Source organism: Archocentrus centrarchus, chromosome 5 (genome assembly GCF_007364275.1).
Source record: "Archocentrus centrarchus isolate MPI-CPG fArcCen1 chromosome 5, fArcCen1, whole genome shotgun sequence".
NCBI classification, from domain to species: domain Eukaryota; kingdom Metazoa; phylum Chordata; class Actinopteri; order Cichliformes; family Cichlidae; genus Archocentrus; species Archocentrus centrarchus.
Genome location: NC_044350.1, coordinates 19,190,120 through 19,217,482, shown reverse-complemented (window position 1 = coordinate 19,217,482; position 27,363 = coordinate 19,190,120). Strand labels below are relative to the sequence as shown.

Sequence of the window (27,363 nt, the reverse complement as noted above, 5' to 3'; positions counted from 1 at the left end):
GACTACTTACTTTTGCCGCCACGTTAACATCAAGTACCAGAATGCATTGCGTTGGCTGGTCCAGCACCCTGTAACGTGCTAAAACGCCATCTGGCGAATTAATAGTGAATCTGCAACTATGTTCACAGCGTATATTTATTACTTTATGACTATTTATCGTTCAAATTACTGGTCGAATCACAGATTAACGTTTAAGTCTACTAAACATAACTTTATTAGGTACATCTCTTCAGCTTCTTGTTCATGCTAACATCTAATCGCTTTGTTGATATTCAAGGGAGAAGTCTTAATTTCTGCTGAGGCATCTGGATGTTCAGAATTTGGCATAAATAACATAAAAGCATGAATCCATCCTGCCTTATACCAGCAGTTCATGCTGTTGCTGCTGCTGATGTAATGGTGTAAGTTTTAATTGACCATAATTTAAATGCCACAGCTTCCCTGATTTTTTGATGCTGATCATGTTCATCTATATATGACCACAATGTGCCTATCTTCTGATGACTCCTTCAGGATAATGGGCCACAAAGCTCAAATCATCTGAAACTGAGTTTTCTCAGTTCATTTGAGTTCTGTACTCAGCCTCCGCAGCCACCAGAGCTTAATCCAATAGAGCATCTTTGAGATGTGGGAGATTTGCATCATGGATGTGCAGCCAACAAATTTGCCGCAACCATGTGGCGCTATCATGTCAATATGGACCAAAAATGTATGAGGAATGTTTTCAGCATTTAAATCTATTTAAATCAAATAATTAAAGCAGTAAAAGTAATGAAGGCAAAATGGGGGCCCAGTACTAGCAAGGTATAACTAATAAAGTTGGTAGCATTTTTTTAAGCCACAAAATATAGAATGTATTTTACATTTTCTTCTTTAACAGAAAATGGAAACAATTCATGATAAAAAACAGCTGGCAATGAAGTAGTTTTCGAAGTCTTGGTGAATGGCCTCTGTCCCTTTAAATGTGACTCCACCACTTTTGTTTTGGTTTTGTTTTGTTTTGCCGGGTCACACCAGCCTGCGGTCATGGCATCAAAGAGTAAAAGCAGTATCAGTTTTTCTGTATCTTACATAAAAAAAATATAGATAATTGATTTTGTTGTTGTTGTTGTTATTTTTGTCCTGTTGCGATGCCAAACAACTGAATACACAATTCTGATCTGTTACCTCACAGACGTTTTATTTTTGAGCCTTGATTCACACGAATGTGAAAGAAAAACTCGTGTTTGTGGTACTTCCGTTCAGTGGTAATTCTAGGCTGTGACAGTACTTGGCAGTGATTTGAGGAAGTTATCTACTGAACGCTGATAGTTTTTATTGCTACACCTGCCTAAAGACTTTAGAAGCAGCTTAAATGGTGTGTACACCTGCGTTTCTGCCTTTCACTGGAAATTCCTTTCTATGACTGTGGCTCTCGCTCTATGTAGATACATTGTTACATTATATATAACCTAACAATGTATGCATCATAGTCTTGTTGCTCTCACGTGCTCATTCTTTCTCTTTCACTCTCTCTCAAGCCAGACTACGTCGTTTTATCCAGGTTATTTCAGGCTATTTGTTATTTCTTTTTCAGGAATATGAAAGGAACTCCGTCTTGGACTTTTATCAACACTGTATGTACATTTATTATTGTTTACATATTATCAACAGATTTGGCAAAAATTTCTTCATGCAGAGGATTCATTTGAAACCCATTATTCTGTACATTTCAGACAAATATTTCCATTTCTATTCAGTCTGCTTTGGTCTGGGATGGGGAATGGCACTCTATAGGCCATTTCGACGTAAGCTATGCTTCATCTTAGTTCTTGACTTGTTTAAAGTAATTTACCTTTGGTTATGACAATGTAGTTTCCCTTGCTGTCATTTATCAATACCCCTCTTAGTATTTTTTTATTTTTTGCTTTCATTTCCAGCACTCACAGTTCCGATAGCTCTTGGTATATTTTTCACCATAGCCTTTGAGATTTTGGGTATACTGTCTGGTAAGTTGAACTCAGAGTTCAAACTGACACCAAATTAAAAAAAAAAAAAAAAAAAAATCCAAAAATAAAAATGTAACTTTACAAAATGTGTTGCAGGTTTTGCTTGACACAGTGTCAGTGTTGACTTTTCTGATGTCTCTTCTCAGGCCTGCCAGCCCATACTAAAAAATGTAAAGGCGCTCCCTTTGACAAAAGAGGTACTTCCTTCTATATCCAGTTACAGACAATGTGATAAGAACTCTGAATTCTAGTTTTGCACAGTTTTCTCCAGGTCTGTATGAAAACTAACATTACCATCACACTGTCTTTAGATGCCTGCTGGGGATTTGGTTTTGCATTTTTTGTGGCCTTCTTGAACCTCACCTCATATCATGGTAAGACTACAAGACTTTATAAGAATACGTGCAATATCCAGATATTTAAGAAATATACTGTTTTACTTTTGGTTAAATATTGTGCTTTTTTTTTTTTTTTAGTCTACACACTGTCTTATGGATGTGGAATCATAGTTTTCGCTCTTAGAGGAGCAAAACGGAAATACAGCTCTCTGAGGTTTGTAGGTTTCAGAACTGTTTTAAAATTTGCACATTTCTCCTGTCAAACATAGACTCTATACAGAGCAGTGGTTCTCAAACTTTAGAGCAAATATGCCCAATGGAAAAGATGGAGGGAAACTATAATGAATCAATGTGATTGGTGGATGTGATTTTTTTTTTTCACTCCTGAAGGGGGCATGCCAGTACAAGTTTGAGGACCACTGCTGCAGAATGAGAATCTTAGTAGCTTTAGCACAAGCTGAATTCAGCATTTTTAAATGTCTTTTAAAGTCTAAATGATGGCACGACGCAAAAATTGCATTTGTCTATTTCAAACAGGAAGCTGAGAGAGAGAAAGAGAGCCTGGTGGTAGAGATTTACTATTACAGTGGGTGGATTTACAAGAAGCTGTTTATGTGGTATTTGAGATTATGGGATGCCAGAGTTTCATGTCCCTATGGAAACAAGATTGTGTGTATGTACTGTAAATGTACTATAAATATAAATAATATATGAAAATAATGAAGATATGTATATGACTTCCATAAAAATGGTTCTGCCTCACACAAGTGCACGCATCTAATAGTGATCATTTTGTATCACTTTCAGAGATGCTGTTCCTGTTAGCGTTGCAGGGTGCTGTTTATGTGCAGAGCTTAAATAACACAAAGGCAAACTGTAACTATTATAAATGGTCAAAGTCAAATGCAGAGGGCTTTATTACATGAAAGTATGGTACATACAAAATTTCAAGTAACAAAGAAAGTGTTTGTTCTTAGGCTGACAAGTTGAATGTAACTAGCTATTGATTTACCTTTCAAGTCACAGCCAACTATATCCTCTATCAGCACTGGATGGCTCTTCACTGCTCCACCTTGTGTAAAGTTTACACTGCTGTCGAGGTCCAAATGCAAAGCTAGAGCACACATGAACACTGAGGTGTGTTGGTTTATGGTAAATGAGAATTCAATAGCAAATGATAATGCTGAATAGAAATACAGTTTTAAACCAAACCACGAAAAAATGAAAGTGAAATCATCTGAATGTTTAAAATGTGGTTCTGCATGACTGCTCTTAACGACGTGTATATATTTCTTTTATTTGTTTTTCCTACTACCTTTTACGAACAACAACTCACATAGTTTCTTTCTGACACACTATCTGACACTATCTGTATAATAAACACCTACTTTAAAACTATGCCCCACTCAGTATTACAAGCTACAGTAAAACAATATAAAACCATTTTCAGTTGAATTAATCCAAGAGTATTTAAAAACACATTAGAGCATCACACAGCAGTCATGTTGAACAGGTAATACTGGACTTTTTTTTTTTTTTTTTTTACCGTGCGCATCCACAAATGAAAGTGTCAATTAAGTCCATGTTTCTATTACTTAACTGGGTCTATAACAAAGCTGTTATCAGTGAGGATATGCGTGTTTGGATTTGTGTGTCTGTGTGTGATGTGATAGATACACAAAAGGAAGGCAGACATGGAACTACTTCAAAGTTTACAGCACAAAATCACATTACTTTAGTAGCCTACACAGGTAGGGGTATTCACTGTGAACAAAATTAAATAGCTGGGTGCCATGTGAATGGAAAACATACTTGACTGCTTAGCTTCATCTTCAGGGGTGTAATCAGATAGGTAGGTGGTGCAGGGAGAAAGTTACTTAGCATTGGTAGAGCTGCTGACCATCTTGCGAATGGCCTGAGCAATGGCGTCACGGTCGATGCCATAGATTTTCAGCAGCTCGTGTGGTTTGCCACTGCGGGGAATATGGGACACAGCAAGACGGTGCAGATTGAAGCCAGACTCATTGACCATTGCTGAAGACACCGCTTCCCCGAGACCACCTGTGGAAAAGCAGTTCATCACATGAGACTGATAAAGAGGAAAGACAAATTCACCCAAAGGATGGGGGCAACAAATTACTCTGAGCTGTATTATGCCATAAGAGATATTCCTTTCATTGCCATCACAGACATATTGAAACCTTCTGTATTTGCGGGTCTTCTAATCAGAAAAAAGTTGGCTTTATGTGTGTGTAAAGTCATGAATTGAGAAATAAATACCCCTGAGTGACATTGTTTTACATTATGTCTTGTAGACATTAAGAGACCAAGTATTATATTTGTAATTGTGAAATTCTGGACAGTTGTGTCCAAGAAGTAATGGAGTTCAAGAAGAAAAACATGAAACAGGAAATTAATGTAATTGTTGCCCTTTAAAAATTCAGTCCACAAACACTGGGCCTTTGTATATACATTACATAAAATGTATAAAGGACAGGAGAACATTACAAGTAAGTGTAAAAACAATCCCCTTGAACACTGCACCACAACTGGTCCAGATGTAGAATGAAGGAAATACACAATATCAGACAAATTACAGTTGTTAAAATTCCTTTGTCCAGGCTAGTCCATGCCATCACCCATCCCCTTTCTCTTAGCAGGCACAGGCCATGGCTGTCTGTGCTATCTAGGTCACTGTCGGCCCCATGGGCGCACGCTTAGTTAAGGAAATCTGACAGCACTCTGCCTCTATGGCTCTCGCACTTACAACATGCAACACAGTACCAATACCTTGCCTGCAATGAATGCACACAACAGGCAGCCTCAGCCCTCAGCCAATAAGTGATTGCCACCGCAACCCGTCTACATCAGTGAGCCAATGGAAACATGCCACCACAACACTGCCAAGAATATGCACCAATGACAGGGCGCAGTCGCATTATGGTACTGAGCTTGTTGCTGCTTGGTTGGTGGTAGTCATGCAATATGCAAAAGACGAGCAACTTTTATATAAACCTACCTTCATAGTAGTGGTCCTCGACAGTGAGGATCCTTCCCCTGGTAGCACGTGTGTGGTCAATGATCGTTTTGACATCCAAAGGTTTGATTGTGAAGGGGTCAATGACTCTGACAGAGATCCTCTCTGTAAGATGAATTTTAGTAGAAAAATACAGTGCATAAACAGACAAGATACCATCCCCTGCACTTCTGCGACTGAGCCATTTATTTTACAGAATACAGAAGTTCTGCCAACCTGATAAAGAAAGCACTGTTTGTGCAGATCAGGCTAACATTTGTGTGGCAAATTGATGGAACCCATCAAAACATATAGATACATCTTAAATAAAAATAAAGACACAAATTGTCAAAGATGACCATGTAGGCAGGTAGCTGGTTAAAATGGGTTTTTTTTCTGTTGCTTTTGTTGTAATTGCTCTGGATATAGCAGAACATATTTCACATGATTGTCTTACAGTCAAATCAGTCTTTTTTTTTTTTTTTTTTTACTGAACCTTTCTTTAGATGTTCAGCTGCAGCAAGGGCCTCATGCAAAGTCACTCCAGCTGCCACCACAGTCACCTGGTCCTCCTTGCTTTGGTACACCACCTGGCAAAAAAGGTACCCGCTGTAAGCTGCAGTATTTTAGGGGTGATTATTTTGGAGCAATAATCTTCCATATTTCTCACTATCTTAACAGAAGCACAAATAGCGTCTCACCTTCGCTTGTCCAACATGGAAATCCTCATTGCTGTTATAGATGATGGCACAGTCTTGGCGGCTAGTTCGGATGTAGCAAACACCCTAAATGAATAGGAAAACAAAAAGACCATTAGCACAATTTAACACAATAGGTAATCCTGTAGGGGAGCTATAACTCTGCCATTTTGTTCAAATACCTTTGTGGTTGCAGCCAGTTCCACAGCCTTCTCTGTAGACACACCATCACAGGGATAGAAAATGGTTGCTGTGGGAAGAGCCCTGAACATAGCCATGTCCTCGAGACCCATCAGAGAAGGGCCCTCCTCTCCTGTAGCATACACATTTATGGTTGATTTTATACATTCAACATTGAGGAAATCTTCAACAGTTATGACTGGTTAGGTGAGCTGTCGCATGCAGGTGCACAAGCAGAAAGTCCGGCTGCATGCAGTGTACCTGCACCAACAGAGGGACACTTGGTTCCCTGTTGACAGCTTCCAGGGCAGACACGAAAGGAGAAAAGGGGGAAGTTTGAGTAATAGCTGTAAGGCCAAGGAGGGTAAATGGCAAGGAAAACACAGCATTAGAGGGGAAAAAGAGAAAGGATTGAAACAACTCACAAACTGACACAGACCTCTTGTATGCACTTATGCATTTATTAGGGAGACTGTGACTATATTCTGAGTAACTAGGTGCTCTGAAGTGGTTGGATTCAGTGTGAGGGAATTAAAGTGAATTTTGTGAAGGTGTGAGTTTGGTGACATGTACAAGAAGGCTTGCTTTATGCTTTTAGACTCATTAGCATGAGTGTACTAACCAGTGGACAGGCCGCAGTGAGAGCCACACAGATTGATGTTGCTCTCTGAGATCACAGCCATGCGAAGCTGGTCGTAGGCGCGAGTAAAAAAGGAAGCAAGAGTGCTGGCGAATACAACGTTCCTCTCTCGGGCAGCACATCCCATTGCAACACTGACCTGGGAAATGAAATAATTATTTCTTAGTGCCTTCACAAGCACACAAGAGGTAACCGTCATTTGCCAAATAAAAGAGACACATGCTGCAATAACTTCATGACAAAAAGATCACCCAGAGGGTAAAATGTCTGCAGCACAAACCACATTTGAAAGTCTCTTTGAAGCAAAAGACCACTGTAAGTAGAAAATTTTCCACAAATCTCTGAAGCTTATTGTGCCATATGGATAGGATCAGTGGCATACCTCCTCTTCCAAATAATATCCTTTGTCCTGTCTCCAAACCTCTCCACAGTCCTACATCTTCTTTTCTTTGTCAAAAGTAACATGTGATGTTAGATAAATGAATACAATGAAAGTAGATTTATTTTTTGTTAATTTCAAATTTAGTCTTATGATGTTATAAATGAGCCTCCTAACTGCATATTTTCATTTAATTTCTATCAGCCACCATTGTTGTGGCCTTCGACTTTTGACTTTTCTCATGCATTCAGCCAGATGGTCCCACCCTCTGCAGTGATTAATATTTTACTTGTGAATACACTTGTCATGACTGCTTATCGTCATGGAAATGCCTGACCTACATTGAAGCAGGCTGCTGCTGGAGCCACAACAGGATGAGAAATTAGCATCCGATTGTCTCTCTCTCCAAATTAACATCTTATAAAATCACTATTATATGGTAACTGTGCTTCTAATACTTTTAAAAAGAAATGAGAGCATTAAACTAACAGTGTGACTAATAGAATGTACATTTGCGTTTGAAGAAAGACTCGTTAAAATATATTTCTTGAGCTTTGTAAAAAAAGAAAAAAAAATTAAATCCCATGAAACCAACATAAATTTCCCCAGAGATCATACCATGTTTTGCTGAGCAATGTAGCACTCAACAAAACGGTTGGGATGCTCATTCTTAAAGATCTCTGAGTAGGTGAGGTTATTTGTGTCTCCATCAAGGGCCACAACACGTTCATTGTAGCGGCCCAACTTGGCCAAAGCCATTCCATATGCCTTCCGTGTAGCAATCTATAGAGAAAGAGATGCCAAATTAATCAGTCACCAACATTAGCAAAGTTTATTAATCTTTGTGCAATGAAAAAAAGGTTGAATGCCATAAGAAGAAAAACAGAATGATTTGCAAATCCTTTAAACTCTAAATTCAATTGATAATATTACAGCCAGCAATTTTGAATAATTGAATTTAATTCATGCTAGCATATTAATTGTCCAAACTGTGAAAATTCATTTGTAGTCGCCTGTTCTGTTTTTTGAAATATATGCCCTTCCACAATCTGGCATCTTACCTTGGTGGAGGGGTTTGCATGCCCAAGGGTTCCCAGGAGCTATGTTATTGGGGGGCAACTTGCCTCTGGTAAGGTCTTCTGAGGCAGTTTAGTTCTGGGTGATGGGCCAGATCAAGAGAAATTAAAGGCACCTCTGTGCAGGAAAAAAAAAAATCTAGCAACCATGAGCCCCTTGCTGAAAGGCCAGGCCAGCTGAGCACCTTGTTGTCAGGACTTAGCCCATGGGGCCCAGATAAGCCACCTGGGTCCATCCTCATGTGGGCCTACCACCTGCAGGAGGAGTTGTGCGAAACCAGTGTTTTGTGTATTGGTTGGAAGTCGAAAACCAGACTGGACTGTAGGCAGTGGGGTCTAACACCAGAACTCTCAATGATCACCACAAACCATATTCTATAGTTGTAATATGAACAGAAACTGGCTTTGATGGAAATGTTTTTTGAGTTTCTTTTTTTTTTTTTTTATTACAATGAATGAGACCTTTCATTTTGTGAAAAATATATCATGTTTGATTGTACAAGTGTTCCAGTCTTTTGTTGCACCTGTACCAACTTGACTCAAATTTCACAGTTTCCACACTTGACCTGTTTTCTTCACAATGTTTTAAGTTACACACAGAGTGTAAATGATTTGCAAATGATTGCATCTTCATTTTTCATTTTTCATTTTTTTTTGGTAGACAGAGTTGTATAGCATTCATTCATTTATCTGGAGTGCCTGTGTACAAGCAAGGACTTCAGAATATGTGAATTTGTGATTGTGTACATTTGACATACCTTTTCTCCAGACTTGTAGCTGGGTGCGCTCGGCATCCTGATGTTTCTTAGGCTTGCGGGTGGGGAGTCCTCAATAGGAGCAGGTGGGTACAGGTGTTTGCTACTGCTCATGATACGACTCTGCAGATCCTTCATGACCATGTCAGCCATGTCTTTGGGCAGAGGTTTGCCATGCCAGCCCAGCTTATCCTCTGCAGCTAAAAACACATACAAATGCCATTACATTCATTTTAACTTATATTTGTACATACATGGCTTGGTAGGTCTGAAAAACTGCAGTTTGAATACAGTTTGTTTTAAAGTGAGGGCATTGGGTATGCAGATGAATAACAAGCATTTACCTGGAATGCCTTTTCCTTTAATGGTTTTAGCTATGATGGCAGTGGGCTGATGGCATGGTTGGCTCAGAGCTTTGCAAAGCTCTTCTACGCTGTGTCCGTCAACTATGATAGCATGCCAGCTACGCACACACACATTAAAAGACTCTTGGTATGATTCACATTGGGAGATGTCAGACACACAGTACAGTATTTACTAAATACACTCTTTCATCACAGCATATGCTATATACTCATGCTAAACCAGCTTCTAAACCAGTATGGCTTTTTTCACATGCACTTTTACCCAAAGGCTTCACAACGCCGCTGATATTTTTCTACATGATGCTGCAAGGGTGCAGGATCACTTTGGCCTAGACGGTTGATGTCAATGATGGCCACCAGGTTGTCAAGCTGGTAGTAGGAAGCGAATGACATGGCCTCCCAGACAGCACCCTCCGACATCTCACCATCCCCGAGCAGACAGTAAACACGGTAACTGCGGTGGAGAACAAGGCAAGATTACATGATTAATGCGTATCGCTCTGTGCGTACATCTGTTTTGTGTGTGTGTGGATAGGGGGAGGTGTTGTACACATAAGAAAAAAAATCATATCTGTGGAAAACACCTTTCCAGTCGGGTTTATTCTATTTCCATTATCTGACAGTTGGATGGGTAATCAGCTGTGACATGATAAAAGCTTCCTGAGGGCTGAGATGTGGCTGCTGAATTTCACACCTACCTCTATAATGTGCTTCATCGTAAGAACCAAATATTGTTTAAATAAGGCACTTATTTTCTAAGAAAGTTTACTGTTATTTACCTATTGATCACGCACGGTCTGAATTATTAACAAACATTTCAAAATATCCTCAAATAAAGTAGCTGTTTATGCAAAGCAATATTTAAATATGATAAAATTGATAAACTAAAAACCAATAAATGATCTAAAGCCCAATATCTGGACTTTATTTCAAGATGAAATCTGCTTGGGTGGTAAAAATATCTGAGGCGTGACTGCTGTGCCTGTGATTATTAGAGCAGAAGAATTGTTAGAGCAGTTTATGTAGCTGCAGTACACACCCACAGAATGTGGAAAATCCTAATCAAAAGCACTACAAAAAAACGGGATGCAAACATAAAAGCTATATCCATAATCTCAAAAGTTAATGGATATTTTCATGTAAAGCTACAAAAGCTGCCGTTAAACCATTTTTCCACTGGTGCTTTGTGTATTGTGTGTGCACAAGGAATTACCTGGACTTGTCAAAATATTTCCCAGTGTAAGCCATTCCACAGGCCACACCAAGACCCTGCCCCAGTGATCCTGTGGCCACATCCACAAATTGCTGCTTCTGAAATGCACACAAATCAAATAAATGAATGAAGTGTGAGTGGGGTTTGTGCTCTTTGAGATGAGTCCTGAGGTGTGGTATGGATACAGTATGTGGCAGCTTACAGGGGTTGGGTGCCCCTCCAGAGTAGAGTCAACTTGGCACAAACTGAGTAATTCGCTCTCCTTTAGAAAACCTGTTTCAACCCATATGGAGTACAATGCGGGGGCAGCGTGTCCCTGAGAGAGACAGGGAGAGGAGCAAGGCATTACAATTTAGTTACTATTTTGTTAGACATGTCCACATAAAGGAAGAGAACTCCTCATATCCAGACTAGCAGAGCTTACTGACTCTCACCTTAGACAGGATAAAGCGGTCATTGTTGAAGTTTCTTGGGTCTTCAGGGCGGTACTTCATAGTGTGGAAGAAAAGCACAGACATAATTTCTGCCACACTGCAGCATGATGTGGGATGTCTGTACAGTAGAGGAGAGAGTGCTGTTACCCATAAATGAATCCAAATGCACACAGAATCAAAATCAAAATCAAAGACACACAAAAAGTGGTTCAATTTGAACATGTTTATTATTAGGAACATACTGTGAATGCATAAAATTCACTGCAGCTATATATTTATGTTACTTTCTCAAAATGCTGTAGTATCATTGTAGGTAAAGATATTACATTCCTTAAATAACAGCCCAGCTAAAATTTCAGCCTGAGGTGCAAGCTGCCACACAAATTCAGAATGAAGATGCAATTCATTTACCAACAAAGTGGATCAGATAAATTTTAATAAAAGAACAACTCACAGACCTTCAAAAAACAAGTTGGACCCATAACTTCAAATTGCATTTGCAACCACTGTATACAAAAAGAACATTTTTAGTGCTGTAAAGACAGTCACACAGAGCCCCATAGACTCATGTGTAAAAGTATTTGTAGTATTATAGTTCAATAAGTCATTAATGCAAATAAGACTTGGAATATTTTAAGTCAATTAACATTTCTTTGAGCTCACTGGTTTTCTGTTTTTAACACAGTAGACTTAACACTGCAGAATTTTTCAATGAGGAGTTTGCACCAATAAAATAAATTGCTTCCTTTTTCAAGTTGAAATGATTATGAGATTTCTAATCAATAAGAACTCTAGAGGAAAATTGTATTAAAGGTTTCAGCTTATCATTGAAATTTCCATTGAAGAGGACTGCATGATTGCAGCAGCTGCACAGTACACAAGTCTGTTACTGCATCGTGTTCAACCACCATTATACACGGTAGTCTATTGTGTCAAATACTTCATATGTGCATATTATCTAGTCAAATACACCAAAATAACCAAAATAAATATGAAAATTTCAAAGAACTTACATTTTGCAGAAAAAATTTTTTAAAATTTAAAACTCCCTTCATGAGAAAAATAAAATCTTTACTTATCAGCCGTGATTAGTGTTTTACATTTATTTCTGCTTATACATCCATTTAAGCGATTTAGAAATTTTTTCTACACCATAGTGTATCAATGATATGCCACAAATGTTCTGTAAAGCATAACTGCATAGAAATTGCATGATGCAGATTTTTTTTAATTTAAAAATAATTTGATGACATTTTTTGATAGTGCACAATCAAAATCAACACTGGATGTTCAAGCTAATATTTAAAAAAAATCGAAGCAGAAGAACAAAAGCAGGACACGCTGTTCCTCGTGCCCTGTGTGTGTGTGTGTGTGTGTGTGTGTGTGTGTGTGTGTGTGTGTGTGTGTGTGTGTGTGTGTGTGTGTGTGTGTGTGTGTATCTGTTCATGCATAGTTCAGAGGGTGTGACTATTTCTGTTGATCAGTGCATGATGCAAAGAAAATCTAAGGTTTGCATTATGTTATGCACAAATTTTCTATCTTTATATGTGCAGTGCATTTACAATTTTACAGCAAAGCTTGTGTGCAAAAATCAGTGGATGCAACTCACCCGCTGCCCGCTGCAGTTGTTGCCTTGATCGAGTTGATTCGGAGGCGGTTGGCAATGTTCCTCAGTGCCTGCACTGTCTGCTGGTCAGGTTTGTGGTAATCCTCCATGAAGACAATATATTGAGTTCTAAAGCACCAAAAAAAGAGGACCAACTACAAACCTCTGTTGAATTTGTGTGGTTTTAATATGTGTGTATGTGTGTGTGTGTGTGTTAGTGAGTGTTGCCAAAGCTACTGTGAGTGTGAGTGACAGAGGCAGACAGAAAGAGAGATAGAAAGGAGGAGAAACTGGATTTAACCTACTAGGCATGTGCACACATGGATGCACAAGGACACGCACACACAGGCAGACACAAAGGAGGAGGAACCTGGTGACGTGGACTGGGTGTTACTGCTAAAATATAACGGCACACTCCTAAACTAGATCCCGTTCATCATACTTTGCTTTGACAGCTGAGGTCACAAAAGATCACAAAGGTCAGTTTACCCAGAAAATATTGGGTGTGTTACATCATCAATACAAGTCCATGCCTCCAATCATAGAACTGTGTTTAACCACAAGTCCCGCCTATTTAGTGATGGGTGAGGATATAGAGCTCATGTAATCTATGAGTGTATGAGGTTAAGAAAAGAAAGACAAAATAAGCTTTGATCAGGATGTCCAAGAGAGTGAATGAACACATTAACAAGGAAGAGTGGAGCCTAAACTCAACATGATGCCGTCCACCTCATTGGTTTGTGAGATGCTTGTGATGATCTACTGAGAAACTTTACCTGATGATCCAAGGAGGAGTGTGATGTGTCTCTGCCATATCCAGCTGCCATTGCCTGAGTCTTTTCAGGATGAGTCATCCTTGCAGGCTCAAGGAATAAGTGGAACATGCGACTACATCTTCAAGTACACTATGTCTGTACCATCTGGGTGAGGGTTAAACTTTGGGGGAAAGGTCTTTTGTAGCTTCATTGACTCCCAATGATTGGAGTTTGTTGAAACTCACCTTACTTTGTGGAGAGGTTAAACAGTCTATGGATAAAGATGAGGAGGTGGTATCCGTGCCTGGTTAACGTCCTGTGCACCTTCTCTAGTGATATAGAGCGTTCTGTAAATACATTTTTTAGCACAGTTTAATATTCAAAAACAAGTGCCTCAGGGTCTTCCAATAGAAGCCATAGATGTGAATCTGTAGAAGAGAAAACCTCAAATTTATTTGGGGTAGCGCCAAGAAGGACATCAGGCGTAAAAGCAAACATCTGGACCTACCTGCTGAGGTGCCTACTTGTGAAAAACAGAGCAGCTGAAAGTAGTTTCTTCTTCTAGAAGACCCTACTGGAGGCCTCTCCCTTCCTGTTGTGCAGTGACCACAGCAAATGATCTGCCTCCATCTCACTCTGTCCTCAGCATCCTCTTCTGTCACACCAGCTCTCGGCACGTCCTGCATCCATGAACCTCCTCTGAGGTTTTTCTCTTTTCCTCCTGTCTGGCAGCTCCATCTTCAAGATGCTTTGTCCAACATAGCCACTATCCCTCCTCTGCGCATGCCCAGTCTAAATTTGTCTCTAAACCACTCACCCTGAGCTATACTTGTTTCTAATGTTGTCCATCCTGGTCCCTCCCAATGAAAATGTTAACATCTTCAGCATTGCCACCTTCAGCTTCCTGTCTTTTTGTTAGTGCCACTGTCTCCAAACCATACATCATTGTGCACTTTCACTTTTGCTGCTATCCTTCTGCCACAAATCACCCCTGACACTTGTTCACCCGCTCTACCCTGCCTGTGCTCTTTTCTTCACCTCTCTTGTGCACCGTCCATTGCTTTGGATGGTTGACCCCAGATATTTAAACTGATCTGCCTTCATTATCTGCTCCTTGCATGTTCACCTTTGCAGCTGTCTTGCTTCTACTGACTTTCATTCCTCTTCTCTCCAGAGCATACCTCCACCTCTCCAGGCTCTCTTCCACCTGCTTCCTACTCTCACTACAGATCACAATGTTGTCTGTGAACATCATAGTCCACGAAAACTCCTGCCTGACCTCATGCATCAGCCTGTCCATCACCATCGCAAACAAGAAATGGCTTAGAGCTGATCCCTGATGTGATCTCACCCCACCTTGAACCTAACTGTCACTCTGACCACACACCTCAATACTGCTACACTGTCCTCATACATGTTTTTCACCAGCCTCACATACTTCTCTGCTGCTCCTGACTTCTTCATACAGTATCACAGTTCCTTTCTATTATATTCTTTCTCTAGATCCACAAAGACAGTGCAACTCCTGCTGACCTTCTCTACACTTCTCCAGCAACACTTTCAAAGCCTACAATCACATCTGTAGTGCTCTTTTTTGGCATGAAGCCACACTGCTACTCGTTGATCATCACCTGTCTTCTTTCCTGCAGCTTCATGGTATGGCTCATTAGCTTTATCTTCATGTAGGTTCCTCAGGAATTCACTTACTCTCCAAAATTGTGTTAAACAGTCTGGTCAAAAGATCCACTACCCTCAACAGGTATCTCATCTGGACCAACCACCTTTCTATTCTTCATCCTCTTCAGAGCCACCCTCACTTCCTATTTCTAATCCTCTACACTGCCTGATTCACTCACTGTCCTCCATCTGCCCTCCTCTCTCTCTTTTTCTACATTCATCAGCTCCTTACAGTACTCCTTCCATCTTCTCAACGCATTCTCTTCACTTGTTACCACACTTGCATTTCTGTCCTTAATCACCCTAACCTGCTGCACATCCTTTCCAGTTTGATCTCTTTGGCTATCCAATTGGTACAAGTCCTTTCCTCTTTCCTTATTGTCTAGCCTCACAAACAATTCACTATAAGCCCTCACCTTTACCTTTTCCACCTCTCTGTTTGCCATACACCTAGCCTCCCAGTATTTATATTCTTCATCTCCTGACTATCCCACTTTTTTCTTGCAAACCTCTTCCTCTGTGTACTTTCCTGTACTTCCTCATTCCACCAACAAGTCTCTTTATCTTTTTTCCTGTGTCCAGAGTATACACCAAACACCTTCTTGACAGTTGTAACTCTTCTCGCCAAGACCCTGCCTCAGCTCCTTCCAGAGCTCTGTGCAACATTGTTCCTTCTTCAGCTTCCACCATTTAATTCTTGCCTCTGCCTGCACTCACTTCCTCTTCATGACTTTCAAAGCCATCCTACAGACTACATCTGATGCTATCTAACTACATTCTCCCCTGCCCCCACCTTGCAGTCTCCTGGCTCTTTCATATACTACCTTCTGCATAAGATTTAGTCCACCTGTGTGCACCTTCCTTCACTCTTTAAGTGCGTGTTCACTATACCCAACCTTTTTGCAAAATCCACTACCATCTGTCCTTCTGCATTTCTCTCCTTAACACCATATTTACCCAACACCTTCTAGTCACCTATGTTCCTTTCACCCACATGCCCACTGGTTTGCTCCAATCACCAATCTTGCCTCCCTGAGGACACTATCACTTTATCCAACTCTCTACCATTTCATCCAACCTGCTCCTTGGTTTAATCCCTAAATGTCTGATACTTGGTATGGACGATCAGGAGGCTTTGACGGGGGCTAGAGCTGTCACCCTTTAATTTCATTCACAGTCATTCACAAATGCAAGCAAAGGTTTTTCAACCTCAGTTTAACTAAAACATTTTTACCTAAGAATTTTACAAACTTTTCTCCCCCAGACAGCATCTTAAAGATTTACCACTATGCATCACATTTGATGATTTTAACACATGATATGCTCTATTTCTGTTTAATCTTAACCTGGGGGAGGATGACGATGCTTTGTCCCCTGTTAACACTGGAAATCTGAGACTGGAGATGAGGTTTAGAAAGTCTCTGCCTTACCTTCTACAATTCCATTCTGGAGATTAATTCCAAAAAAGAGGTTTTGGTGGACTATTCTAAATGAGAGTTCATTTTCAGTTAGATACCCTATTACCTCATCTTCTAGGAAATGTTTTTTGCAGTGTCCGGGCTTCTGATCAGCTATCATTGCTGAACTGTCCTTTGAGAAGGCTGGCATTCTTTATTGCAAATAAGCATCTAGCTTATATGCCATGAGAACACGTGTGTTCAAAAAGCTCTCCCACCCGCAGAGATTGGGATTCTTTAAATGGGTGAAACTGGTGTTTGATTAAATCTATCATATGACACCCTTAGATGACAACTTCTTCACAATATGCTCTGCATGTTTAGGAAGGCTTTATGGTTTCATCAGAGTCTGCCTTCTGTCTGATCATTAATGCTCACCGCAGAATCATTGGATGATCGATCACAATGCAGTGTGGGCAGTAGCAGTTTGACTAAGTGAGTGACTGGCCAAGTAATCCCTTACAGCAGATGTAAAGTAACTCAGTTGTAACACAGGCCAGTTAGAGTCAACAAACATATTGAGGTCTTAGCTGATTACTTGAAAAATACAAATACAGACATGCCGAACTCTTAAACTTAAAACACGTAACTCACACATCATTAAAAGTTGACCTTTGTGACCTTAGCTGTCAAAAGTCTGACAACTAGTCTGGCATCTAGGTGTGTAACAGCACTCATTCGACTGGCTAACATGTGACTGGGATATTTGAGGTTTATCGCAGTTATAGATGTGAAATCAAATGTGTGTGTGTGTGTGTGTGTGTGTGTGTGTGTGTGTGTGTGTGTGTGTGTGTGTGTGTGTGTGTGTGTGTGTGTGCATTAAGTGTCTGCATATAACTAGGAAAGGGAGAGTTACCTGAAGCAACTTACACTGATTCACAGTGGTTTTATTGTCCAAACTAATAATTCAGATGTGAATGGGTGATTGTTATTTGCATATACCAATCACCCAACTCTTAATGTCAAAGCTTGTGTTTGAACAAGCCCTTCACTGTTAATTAGAAATTATGATGTGACTGACAAAGAGAGATTTTAAAAAGAAACAATGAAAAACAAAATAAAAACAAAACCAAAAAAAACTCAGAAATTCATTCATTGTGATTGGCTGTCACCAACAAAAATCCACAGCATGCAGAAGACACCAAAGGTGTCAAGGGGTTGGCAGGAAGCAGACCCAAATGCTAGGACTCCAAAACAGGCAGACAAACTCTAAACACACCTTTTATTGAGGTAAAAGAAAAGAAAAGAAAAAAAAGGGGGGGGGGGGGGGGGGGGGGGCAAGAGAAAAAAATCCATGAGGCTACACAACAAATTACACCAGCAAATGTGTGACAAAGGAGAAACAAGGAAAAACACCAGGGTAACAAGACACAGCTAAAACAAATTAAGACCAAATCAAAGCAAGTCAAACCAATGGTAAGGCACAGCAGATAAATGGCTAACAAAATAAAAAGGGAAGTAACTAAATGGGGAATCACATAATAAAGATGAAGACTTGACAACAAGACACAAGAAGGTACTGGGGAGGCAAGAAAAAATGAAACCCAAGCAATAAACCCCAAATCCTAAACATAAAAGTCCCAACAAAATTAATAAACAAAACACACAACCTTAAACAGCAGCTAAACCATAAAATGACAAAATTACAGGCCATAACAAAAAGAGACAATTCTTAAACTGTGTTTAATCTTTGTAGTGTATTTTATTTGTTCATTGTTGTTAGTGGTTTATTTTCTTGTCACAGCAATATATTGTATTGTACTATATTAGAGTAATTTTCTTCTTTTTTGTTGCAAACCGTTCAATTTTCTTGTGCATTAATTTATTTAACTATGATGATAAAAATTTGAAATTGAGACAATATACAAAAGACACAAAGAAGCAGAGAAAAAATGGATGCCCACAGATTTTTGGTTGGTTACTCCAAAACAGTAACTCTGATTAAATATTTGTATTGATGAGCAGTTTAACAAGCATACCTAATAAAGTCACTGTATATTTTCATGGTGGTATATTACATGGTGGTGAAGTGGTTAACACTGAGTTCAAATCCATCATCTGGCCTGGACCTTTCTGTGTGGAGTATACATATTCTCCCCATCTCTGGGTTCTGTCCTGGTCCTCTGGCTTTCTTACAAAGACATGCAGTTACTGGGGTTTGGTTAATTGGTGATTCTAAATTGCCCATAGGTCTGACTGTGAGCGTGAAGGGTTGTCTGTCTTTCTGTGTTAGCCCTGCGACAGGCTGGTGACCTGTACAGAGTGTACCCTGCCTCTCCCTCTGTGACAGCTGGGATAGGCTTGCCCCCCCCCCCCCCCCCCCCCCCCCCCCAACCCTGCACAGGATAAGCAGGACAGGATGGATAGATAGATGGATGAAATATTTTAGTCTTTAGGCACATATTGGTGTTTAACAGTCTGCGAACAGCACTGAACTGACAGTACTGTAATGGGGATATATGTGGAGGGTTGGTCTGCCATCTAGAGGAAAATCTTTGATATTACATTGACCTGTTTCCACTGTTTTCTTGCTGTATCTGACGTGTGAGCTTCTCTGATACAAATCAATACTCAGTGCACTGCTCTGTCTGGGACATTTTGGCTAATATGATATTTTTAACCAGGGGTTAAAATGGGGTTTGGCGGGTGGAGGAACACTAAGTTCAGGTGTAGCATAGCAGTTGGGGGCAATTACATTAGACAATATATATGCCCAAGTTATATGTGCCATTGTGGCTGCTGGAATTTGTCAAGTGTTACAATAGAACATAATAATCTGAGCACTTAGAGTTACAATTAATTTGAAGCATGATCTAAATTAACTTTCATTTCAAATGCTAACAGGACTTAAAAACTTCACATATAGAATATTCAGTCAAATCTGAAATAGACTGCCTTACGATTTACTCACTTTGCACACAAATAAAATTTTCAGATCTTCTCCCTTGTTAGTTATAATTACACCGCAATCTTTCTATTGCTCATAAAGTTCAATTCAGAATCTCTTATAATGTCTAATGGTGCTACCCAGGACCTAACCTAGCAGGGCCCAAAGCTCAGATATATATATATATATATATATATATATATATATATATATATATATAAAATAATAATAAAGCAATATATATATATATATGTAGAATTCAGCAAGGCATAATGTAGCCAGTGTTGGACGAACAGTCATTATTTTCCACTACTCCATTTTGAACGTTGTTTTGTCACAGCCAGGAATACTCCACACATTAAACACCAGAGGACACTGTCTCCCCATAAATGTTGTATGATTGCAGCCATAAAAATGTTCCTCCACACTATTGTTATAGTGTAGTAGCCAGTAACTGAGGGGGAAATCACATCACCCCTTGTAGAGTAAAACCAAAAATGTATTTAGTAACAATGACAGGATGCCCACAAATTTAAATGTCAGCTGAGGTTGTATGATCATGACACATGCTCGCAGAGTGTAACTGTGATAAATTATCATCCCTCCTGTCCCTGTTTCATTTCCCTTTGAACCTTTACAGCCATGTGATAATCTTTATGGATTCCTGCCCTTTTCTGTAGCTTCGAAGTCGCTTCCCAGCACCTGTGCATTCACAGCCAGGCTGATCCCTTCAATCGAGCCTCCTACTGCTATCCTGGTTCCACCAACGTTGTCCTTCTCCCAGTTTCCAGCTACTCCTCTGGGCTCCTGGGCCCTGTCAGAAAAGCTTTGCTTCACAGGGCCCCACAGGTGCCAGCCAATGGTGGCATGGGAAGAGAATACCACGTGGTGATGTTCAACCAATGTCTGACACCCACAGTTGCACACTTCCTGGAGGGAAAGTACATTCAGAGATCATAAATGTTTCTATTTTTAATCTCTCTGGCAGAAAAAGAGGAGCAAAGCCACCACTTTTGAAACAATGCCTTTAAATAACACACAACACGTGTGTGGTTTCATGAACGCAAAGCAGAGCTCAGGCAAACAAAAAATGTTTTCAGCATTGTTGGCTTTTGAATGCTTAATGGCATTTTAGATGTTAGCGCAGATGCAGATACACACACACATGCACACACACACACACAGGCCTACATACATAATGTGCATATGTACTCAGGCATGCTGACATGTGCACGAGTACCATTGCACACAAAAATGAACTCAGGAATATTCTCACACTCATATGTGTAGATTCTCTCGCGCACACAATGTTGGTGCATTCCTTTAATACCAGTCGCTCCTTCAGGCTTGAGCCTTTTCCACTTTGCTCTTATCACTCCATTTCCTTAAATCGCTCTGCAGTCACCATGATGACATGCTGCTTGCCCTTATATCTGAGTGCTGTCTGTCACTCAAAGGCCCCACCCATTGACAGCGCATAATACAAAAACATAGCACTTGTGACTGAATTATCAACAGAGCACTCAGTCACACAGATGCTGAGAGCAGGATTTGGTGATCATCCTGTGAGTGCAGGTCTGTGTTGGATTGAGAGGATATATGCTAAAAAAACAAAAAAACCCAAACCTAAACAAGTGGAAATCAAAGAGAACAAAACATGCCTGTATCACAGTGGTGGTGCTGTTGATTGAGATAATTAAAGCAAATAGTATTCAACAAATGATTTAAAGATGAGAAATATGAAGATTCAAATGAAGAGCTTTAGATAAGTAGAGAAAAAGGATGAAGGAAAAACAACAAAGAGGGAGGAAGATTCATAGAGGAGAGTGTGTGTGTGAGCAGGGGTTAAGGCTGAGCGTGTGTTGTGAGCTCAGCAGTGAATTTGACGATGCACTGGGAGAACAGCTGCGCTGCAGGCCTTTCAGGCTCCATCACTACTGCTCTCCTTCAAGCAGCTCCACCAACACACTCCCTCTCTCGCACACAAATGTACACACATTCATGAGCACTGATGCAACAATCAGTGCTTTCGCATGTGCAGCAGCAATTGCCAGGTTTTAAAAGCATGTGGTCAAATTTAGACTAATTCCAAAATTCCCAAATTCCAAAATCTTTTTTTTTTTTACTGGATGAGGTTGGGATTAAACTGGAATACAAAGAAAATACCAGTTTTGTAGCTCATGAGCACTAGTGAAGCCCTCATTAGGGTATGTTGTAAACTAATTTAAAAGCTCATTTATAAAGAAGTAGAAAGCGAGGAAGGGAATGGGTGAGGGAGAGGGTGATTCTGAGACATGAAAGATGTAGAGTAAAACCAGTGTGTTTGCAGAGAAATAGAAAAATAACATCTTTTACACTGTGAATCACAAATGTAAAAATACCTTTAGAGATCGCCCATACACTGCAAATTCAGTCTAGCAGCAATAAGACGATAAAACCTGTTCTGTGCATAATTTAATGTCTCTGCTCTTCTTATGCATGCATTAAAAGATGTTCAACACAAAACATCTGAACAGAGACCTTTAAAAATGCTAAAAAAAAATCTAAACTCTTACTGTCCATTTGTCTGGTACTGTCACAACAGAACACTTGAAGTCAAACTCCTTCTCTCACTTGATTAAGTATTAATGGTGAATCACTAAACTTGGATGAAGTTAATTTTGGTTGGGAAAGTTTGGTGGAGCAGGGAGCAGAGAAGCAGAATAAAGTAAAGGTGGGGGCAGACTGAGCCAAGTAGCAACTGTGGTCCTTGGAGGCCACTGCACCCTCTGCCTGTGTTTTTATTTGATTCTCAGTGATTCTGACTGACTAGGTTTGAGGTAGATGAAAGAAGAATTTGAACACAATCGCACTGAAAACATGGACACACTGTTATATGCACAGCAGTTTTTCCAGGTGAGTGAGGCAAAAAAGAAGAAGAAGAAGAAGAAAAATGCGTAGTAGAGACGGGCTAGTACTAAACCATTAAGTACACGCAAACTAAAACCCCCATCACTTGCTGCTGACATACAATATTACAAACCACTGATTAGCTGGACATTTGTTAAAACGCAGGAGACAGTGAGATGCAGAGGCTGCAAAGCTCAGAAATTAATAACTTATGTACAACCCCCATTTGTTTAATTGGCACAAAAAGCAAAATATAAGCATGGCAAGTTGTTTTACAGTTTGCTATTTCTTGACTGGGTGCAACGAGTTCTTGCCTTGTCACTATACTTCAGAATGATACATGCTTTGTAGTAAACAAACAAGATATAATGTTGATTAGTCAGCATTTCAAATCCTGGTTGGCTGCTATTCCCCCAATCTATGTTTTTTCATGCTGAAGTAAGCTGTTGTTTCAACTTCCTTTTTAAAGCATAGATAAGAGAAGGGCATAAATATTATCATCTAACTTGCAGGAAAAAAGATAATACCTGCAATTTTCCAAAATCCCGTATGTCTAAACACCAATGGATCAATTCATGATCGTTCTGTCTGTATATACAGTATACAGACAGAACGATCATTAATTGTCCCTGGATTTTTCCTTTAATGTGTCACTTACTAGTCCACACACACACACACACACACACACACACACACACACACACACACACACACACACACACACACACACACACACACTACTCATCTATATGTAAATAATTCAAGATGATTCTAGAAGAAACCATTATCCTTAGCTATCAGGTAAGCTGATACAGTACCTCGTCCCTGCCTCCTCACCCAGGTGTATTTCCCCTCTCACCAACTGCTGCTGCAGTTCACTCACTGACTACTCTGGCAGAGCTGAAGAACAGTTTTTTTCTGCTCTTTGTTGTCAACTGGAACATGTAGGTGAAGCAGAGGCCTCCCTCAGCCGTTAGCAGGTAGGACTTTGAAAATACTGACAATAATAGGGCAACACAATACTGAACTATTTGTGCAAATAGCAATGTATTCATTTCAGATTCCATTTTTACATTGTTCTGTGCTTGAGGATATTACAGAAGGAAATTCAGTGAATAGTGACTATGGATGAACAGAGATAGTCACACTATTACATCAAAAAGCAACTACAAAGCCAGTCTTTCAGTCAGGTTTTACTGGTCACCAGAATAGTTCCTGAAAGTAAAATCCAGACAAAAGTTGTTAAAGGGTCTTCTGTGGGTCAAGGATATCAATTGGCCATTATTTTTTCATAGGGGTGGGATTAATATGTAGCTGTATGCATAACAGATGTGCAAACGTTTTGTGATGCTGTTTTATATACCTGTGTTGTATTATCCTTACAGGATTATACAATACCTACAGTACCAGTCAAAGGTTTGTCCAAACTTTTGACTGGTACTGTACATATTACAGGTTATAGCTTTTACAAAACAACCAAAGTTAGTGAAGTGGACTGATAATGGACTCGTTTACTGTGGTGAGAATTTTGCTAATGATAGTGACAATATATCTTATGTAAAGCATTTCCAAAAAGGTTGCTGATAAAGATATTTTATCTCAGTCAGACTCAAGAGAAAAATCAGCAAGAAAGCCAGAAAAAGGGATGACTCACACCCTTGTAACAGTGTGCATGTCTAAAAGGAAAAGTGTTTTATATGTTTTCATACATCTGGAATATTCCACTATTTGCTAAACAGCTGTAATGGGAGAGAGGTAAGTGTTACAACTAGATCGGACGAGGTGGTGTTGACTTACTTTCTCATTATGAAAACATGCAACATACTGTCAGTGAAAAGGAATCATACTCACTGACTTTGGCAGAAACTCTGTTAAAGATTACAACAAAAATGCATATTTCTATAGACTGTAGGTAGCTGCAGTTCATTAATTTTCATTAGTGCCCTCCATAGTAAACTCACTATGGTTGCCACATTTTTTGTGAGATATTATATTGCTGCATGCTAGCAGTGCAGCGTGTTCTAATCTGATACTGTGTACTGAACAGTATCAAGTGCATTTGTTTTAAGGCCATACTGTGTGAACTGCATCAGGTTCCTCTAAACCTGTGAAGTGATAAATGCAAACCTGTTGGTGCTGGGAGATGAAGGGTTCACAGATTTTATCACAGAATGCAAATAATTGCGATTCTGCTCAACACCCACTTCCCAGCAAGAACTGGCCATCTTTATGACCCATTGCTGTTTGTTTAGAGCTGGGCTGTTTTAATCTTTCTTACTCACAGAGTGGCTGAGGCCACGATAGGGTTCTTTATGGTTACAAAACAAGCGGGTTAATTAGGCTTATAACTGACTGTGGTTGCAGAACTGTGGAGACAAAGCACAACAGATGGGTAAAGAACTGAATGTTTATAAAGATGAATAATTATCATTAATTAAGTGACAATATGCTGTACAGTGGACACATTTCTTGCTGCTACATTTTGCACTGCTTCACAGGAAAAAAAATGACTTGATGTACAAAAAAATGCTTTATTTTGTTGTTGTTATTTTGTTTCACCTCTTCTTTTAACAATATGCAATAAGGATCAACTGAGGTGACCAACTGCTGTTGTGTGAAAAATTATATATATATAAAACTTATCTAAGTAGTTCAGCATTAATGGAGTCTTGAAGGATGTTCAAGCTTAAACCCAAAGGATCCAGTTACACTTATTTTTTCCAAGAAGAATTTCACATTTTTAGTTTGTCAGCTCAGAGGAAAGTTTTCTTATATAACTCGTGCCCACACAATGCGCTAGAATTTATGGATCTTGGTTACATTTGAATTGTTTTTTTTCTTTCTTTTTAAACTTGTATAATAATCTGTGTTTCTTAGTTTTATCATATTAGGATAAAACTAAATATCAAGAAATCCCCAAATTCTTCCCAATCTTAAGTCAGGAAACACTGTTCTTAACTATTTGAAATATTTCCCGTGAGTGGACAATCACCTTATTTTTACTTCCGAAAGGTTCACTGGGATGCTCCTTTTATATCTAATCTATTAATTAACCTAGCTGTGAGATGTTGAACTGGATGCCTTAATAGAACTGATTTCATCCTGGTCTTTTCTTGCTAGTTTTAAACATTTTTAAGTTTCAACATTTAATATACTGTTTCAAAAATAACACAGTGCTTAAATATTTGGAAATCAAGTCAAGTGGGTCTCAACTCTTAAAACCTGGTGTATACATGGGGTGAGAGTACTGATGTCCTGCTATTATTTTATTTCATTTTATTTTTCATTAACTGGAGTTCAGCTATATTTGGTACTACATTCTTATAAGACAGCTTTTGGGGGGTTAACAGGTTTTAATGTGCAGCAAGAATATCCCAACGGAAAATTGAAAGGTGTCACTTTATATATATATATATATATATATATATATATATATATATATATATATATATATATATATATATATATATATATATATATCAAGGAACCACTATCACTGGGTACTTGACATAGCAACAATTTGAACTGTGCAGAAGCAGGAGTCGGAGCCAGGAGGAGGAGAGCTCGTTCTCAGTTGTACACTGGTTTCACTGTTGACTGGCTCCGTGACGATAAGCAGGCAGCAGACGAGGATGCTCTGTTGTCTGGTGCGCACTCTCCTGTCTCCAGCTCTCCACAATCACCATGGAAGAGCCTAATTAATGCACAGCCTCTCTGTGTCTCTCCTGCTCCCGGAGCTGATGGTTTTTAGAGCACCGTTTGAGACAGGACCTGCGTTTTTCGCCCTCCGAAGCTCTGGACTCGGCTATCCGTCGGAGAGGACCGCAGCTGAATTATAAAGTCTTCAGAAAAGGTAGCCCACAGCATGGTGCGGTTTCTGCTCCACAAACTGAAGTTAGCCTCTTAGCATAGCCGCGTTTTCCTGCATGCAGGCAATGATGATGCTTTTTATCATTATTATTATTGTCAGCTGATATTAATGGCCACTTTCCTCTCGATGCTGTCCCGTTCTGTGGTTTGTCGCCTTGTCATAAACAATAGCCTGCTGATAAACTGAAATGAATAGAGCTCTCCAGGGGAGATAACCAGGTTGATACCTTTTCTGCAAACTGGCTCTGGTCATGTGGACTGTCCACTGTATTAGCCCTGAGTGTAAGAGCACCACTGATTGAGGTTTGTTGTAATAACGTTGCCAGCTGTTTCTCCTGGGCAGCGCTGCTCAATTTTCACTACGAGCGCCCGGAGCCCAGCCTGTCATTTCACATCGTTTTTTTTTTTTTTTTTTTTTTTTTTTTTTGGAGGGGGGGTAGATTTGACCATGTCTTACCTTGGTTATGTCCAAGGAGAAACACGAGGACGGTAGATGATGGTTATTTTGTCACGAATTGCTCATGGAAATGTCAGCATTCATTGCCATCACGGGTACACGGTCGAGGACGTCGATGCAGCAGTGAAATTAATATTCCAAAAAGGCATTTAATACGCATTGTTCTCATTTTGAGCTTGCACTAGCCTAGGCTACATTAAGGCAGAAGCGTGGTACAAAAGAGATGCAAAGCTGGCAGTATCGTTGCACCAAGATGTAGAGCCATACATGACAATAACACCCATATCACATTTTTTTTTTTTTTTTTTTTTTTTTTGTGCAATAAGAAGATTAGTTCTTCTTGGAGCATCACTGCAGTGTGACCTTTTGTGTTTTTTCCTCTGCGGGCCTGCTCGCAGTTCAAGGACTTATACAGCTGATGTGACCAAGTGATGCCCGAGAGTGGCAGCTCTGAATTTTACAAGCTTAAATTTTTTTGTGTTATGGCTTGAGTGACATGTTACCCGCTTTAATTTTTTTCCTTGTGAATTATGCTCATTTTTAAACAGTTTTGGGTTGTTTAGTAATCACAGACTTTGATAGCCAAACACAGCCTGCCATATTTGTTGCTCTGTTATTAAAGGTGATCAGGTGATTGTGGAATCAGCATTGATTATCTGAGAGGAAACAAATAAAAATGGTAT

General features: G+C 39.6%; 2 protein-coding genes across 2 annotated transcripts in view; one reads left to right on the top strand and one right to left on the bottom strand.

Annotated features, from left to right (window-relative positions):
- Nucleotides 1-3,212: 3,212 nt before the first annotated feature.
- On the bottom strand, nucleotides 3,213-12,966 carry tkta (transketolase a). The gene is made up of 14 exons (XM_030729179.1): nucleotides 12,692-12,966; nucleotides 11,083-11,200; nucleotides 10,851-10,964; nucleotides 10,649-10,746; nucleotides 9,698-9,889; nucleotides 9,415-9,533; nucleotides 9,074-9,270; nucleotides 7,858-8,022; nucleotides 6,843-6,999; nucleotides 6,223-6,353; nucleotides 6,044-6,127; nucleotides 5,839-5,932; nucleotides 5,346-5,468; nucleotides 3,213-4,387 (listed from the first exon to the last, which is right to left on the bottom strand). Exons 1-14 carry the CDS (start codon nucleotides 12,796-12,798, stop codon nucleotides 4,200-4,202), a joined length of 1,887 nt encoding a protein of 628 aa, XP_030585039.1. The 5' UTR covers nucleotides 12,799-12,966; the 3' UTR covers nucleotides 3,213-4,199.
- A 13,048-nt stretch (nucleotides 12,967-26,014) lies between these two features.
- cacna1da (calcium channel, voltage-dependent, L type, alpha 1D subunit, a) overlaps nucleotides 26,015-27,363 on the top strand; it is a 69,823-nt gene continuing 68,474 nt past the window's right edge. The window contains exon 1 of the mRNA XM_030730179.1: nucleotides 26,015-26,206. The gene's annotated coding sequence lies outside the window, so the exon portion shown is untranslated. The remainder of the gene's footprint in view (nucleotides 26,207-27,363) is intronic.

Excerpts from the sequence above, each read along its gene's own strand:
- tkta (XM_030729179.1), bottom strand. The coding sequence starts at position 12,798 with ATGGAGGATTACCACAAACCTGACCAGCAGACAGTGCAGGCACTGAGG. Across the intron at positions 8,023-9,073 it reads GCTACAAGTCTGGAGAAAAG|ATTGCTACACGGAAGGCATA; the intron begins GTATGTCAAATG and ends CTTTCTCTATAG. Across the intron at positions 5,469-5,838 it reads AGCTGAACATCTAAAGAAAG|AGAGGATCTCTGTCAGAGTC; the intron begins GTTCAGTAAAAA and ends TTCATCTTACAG.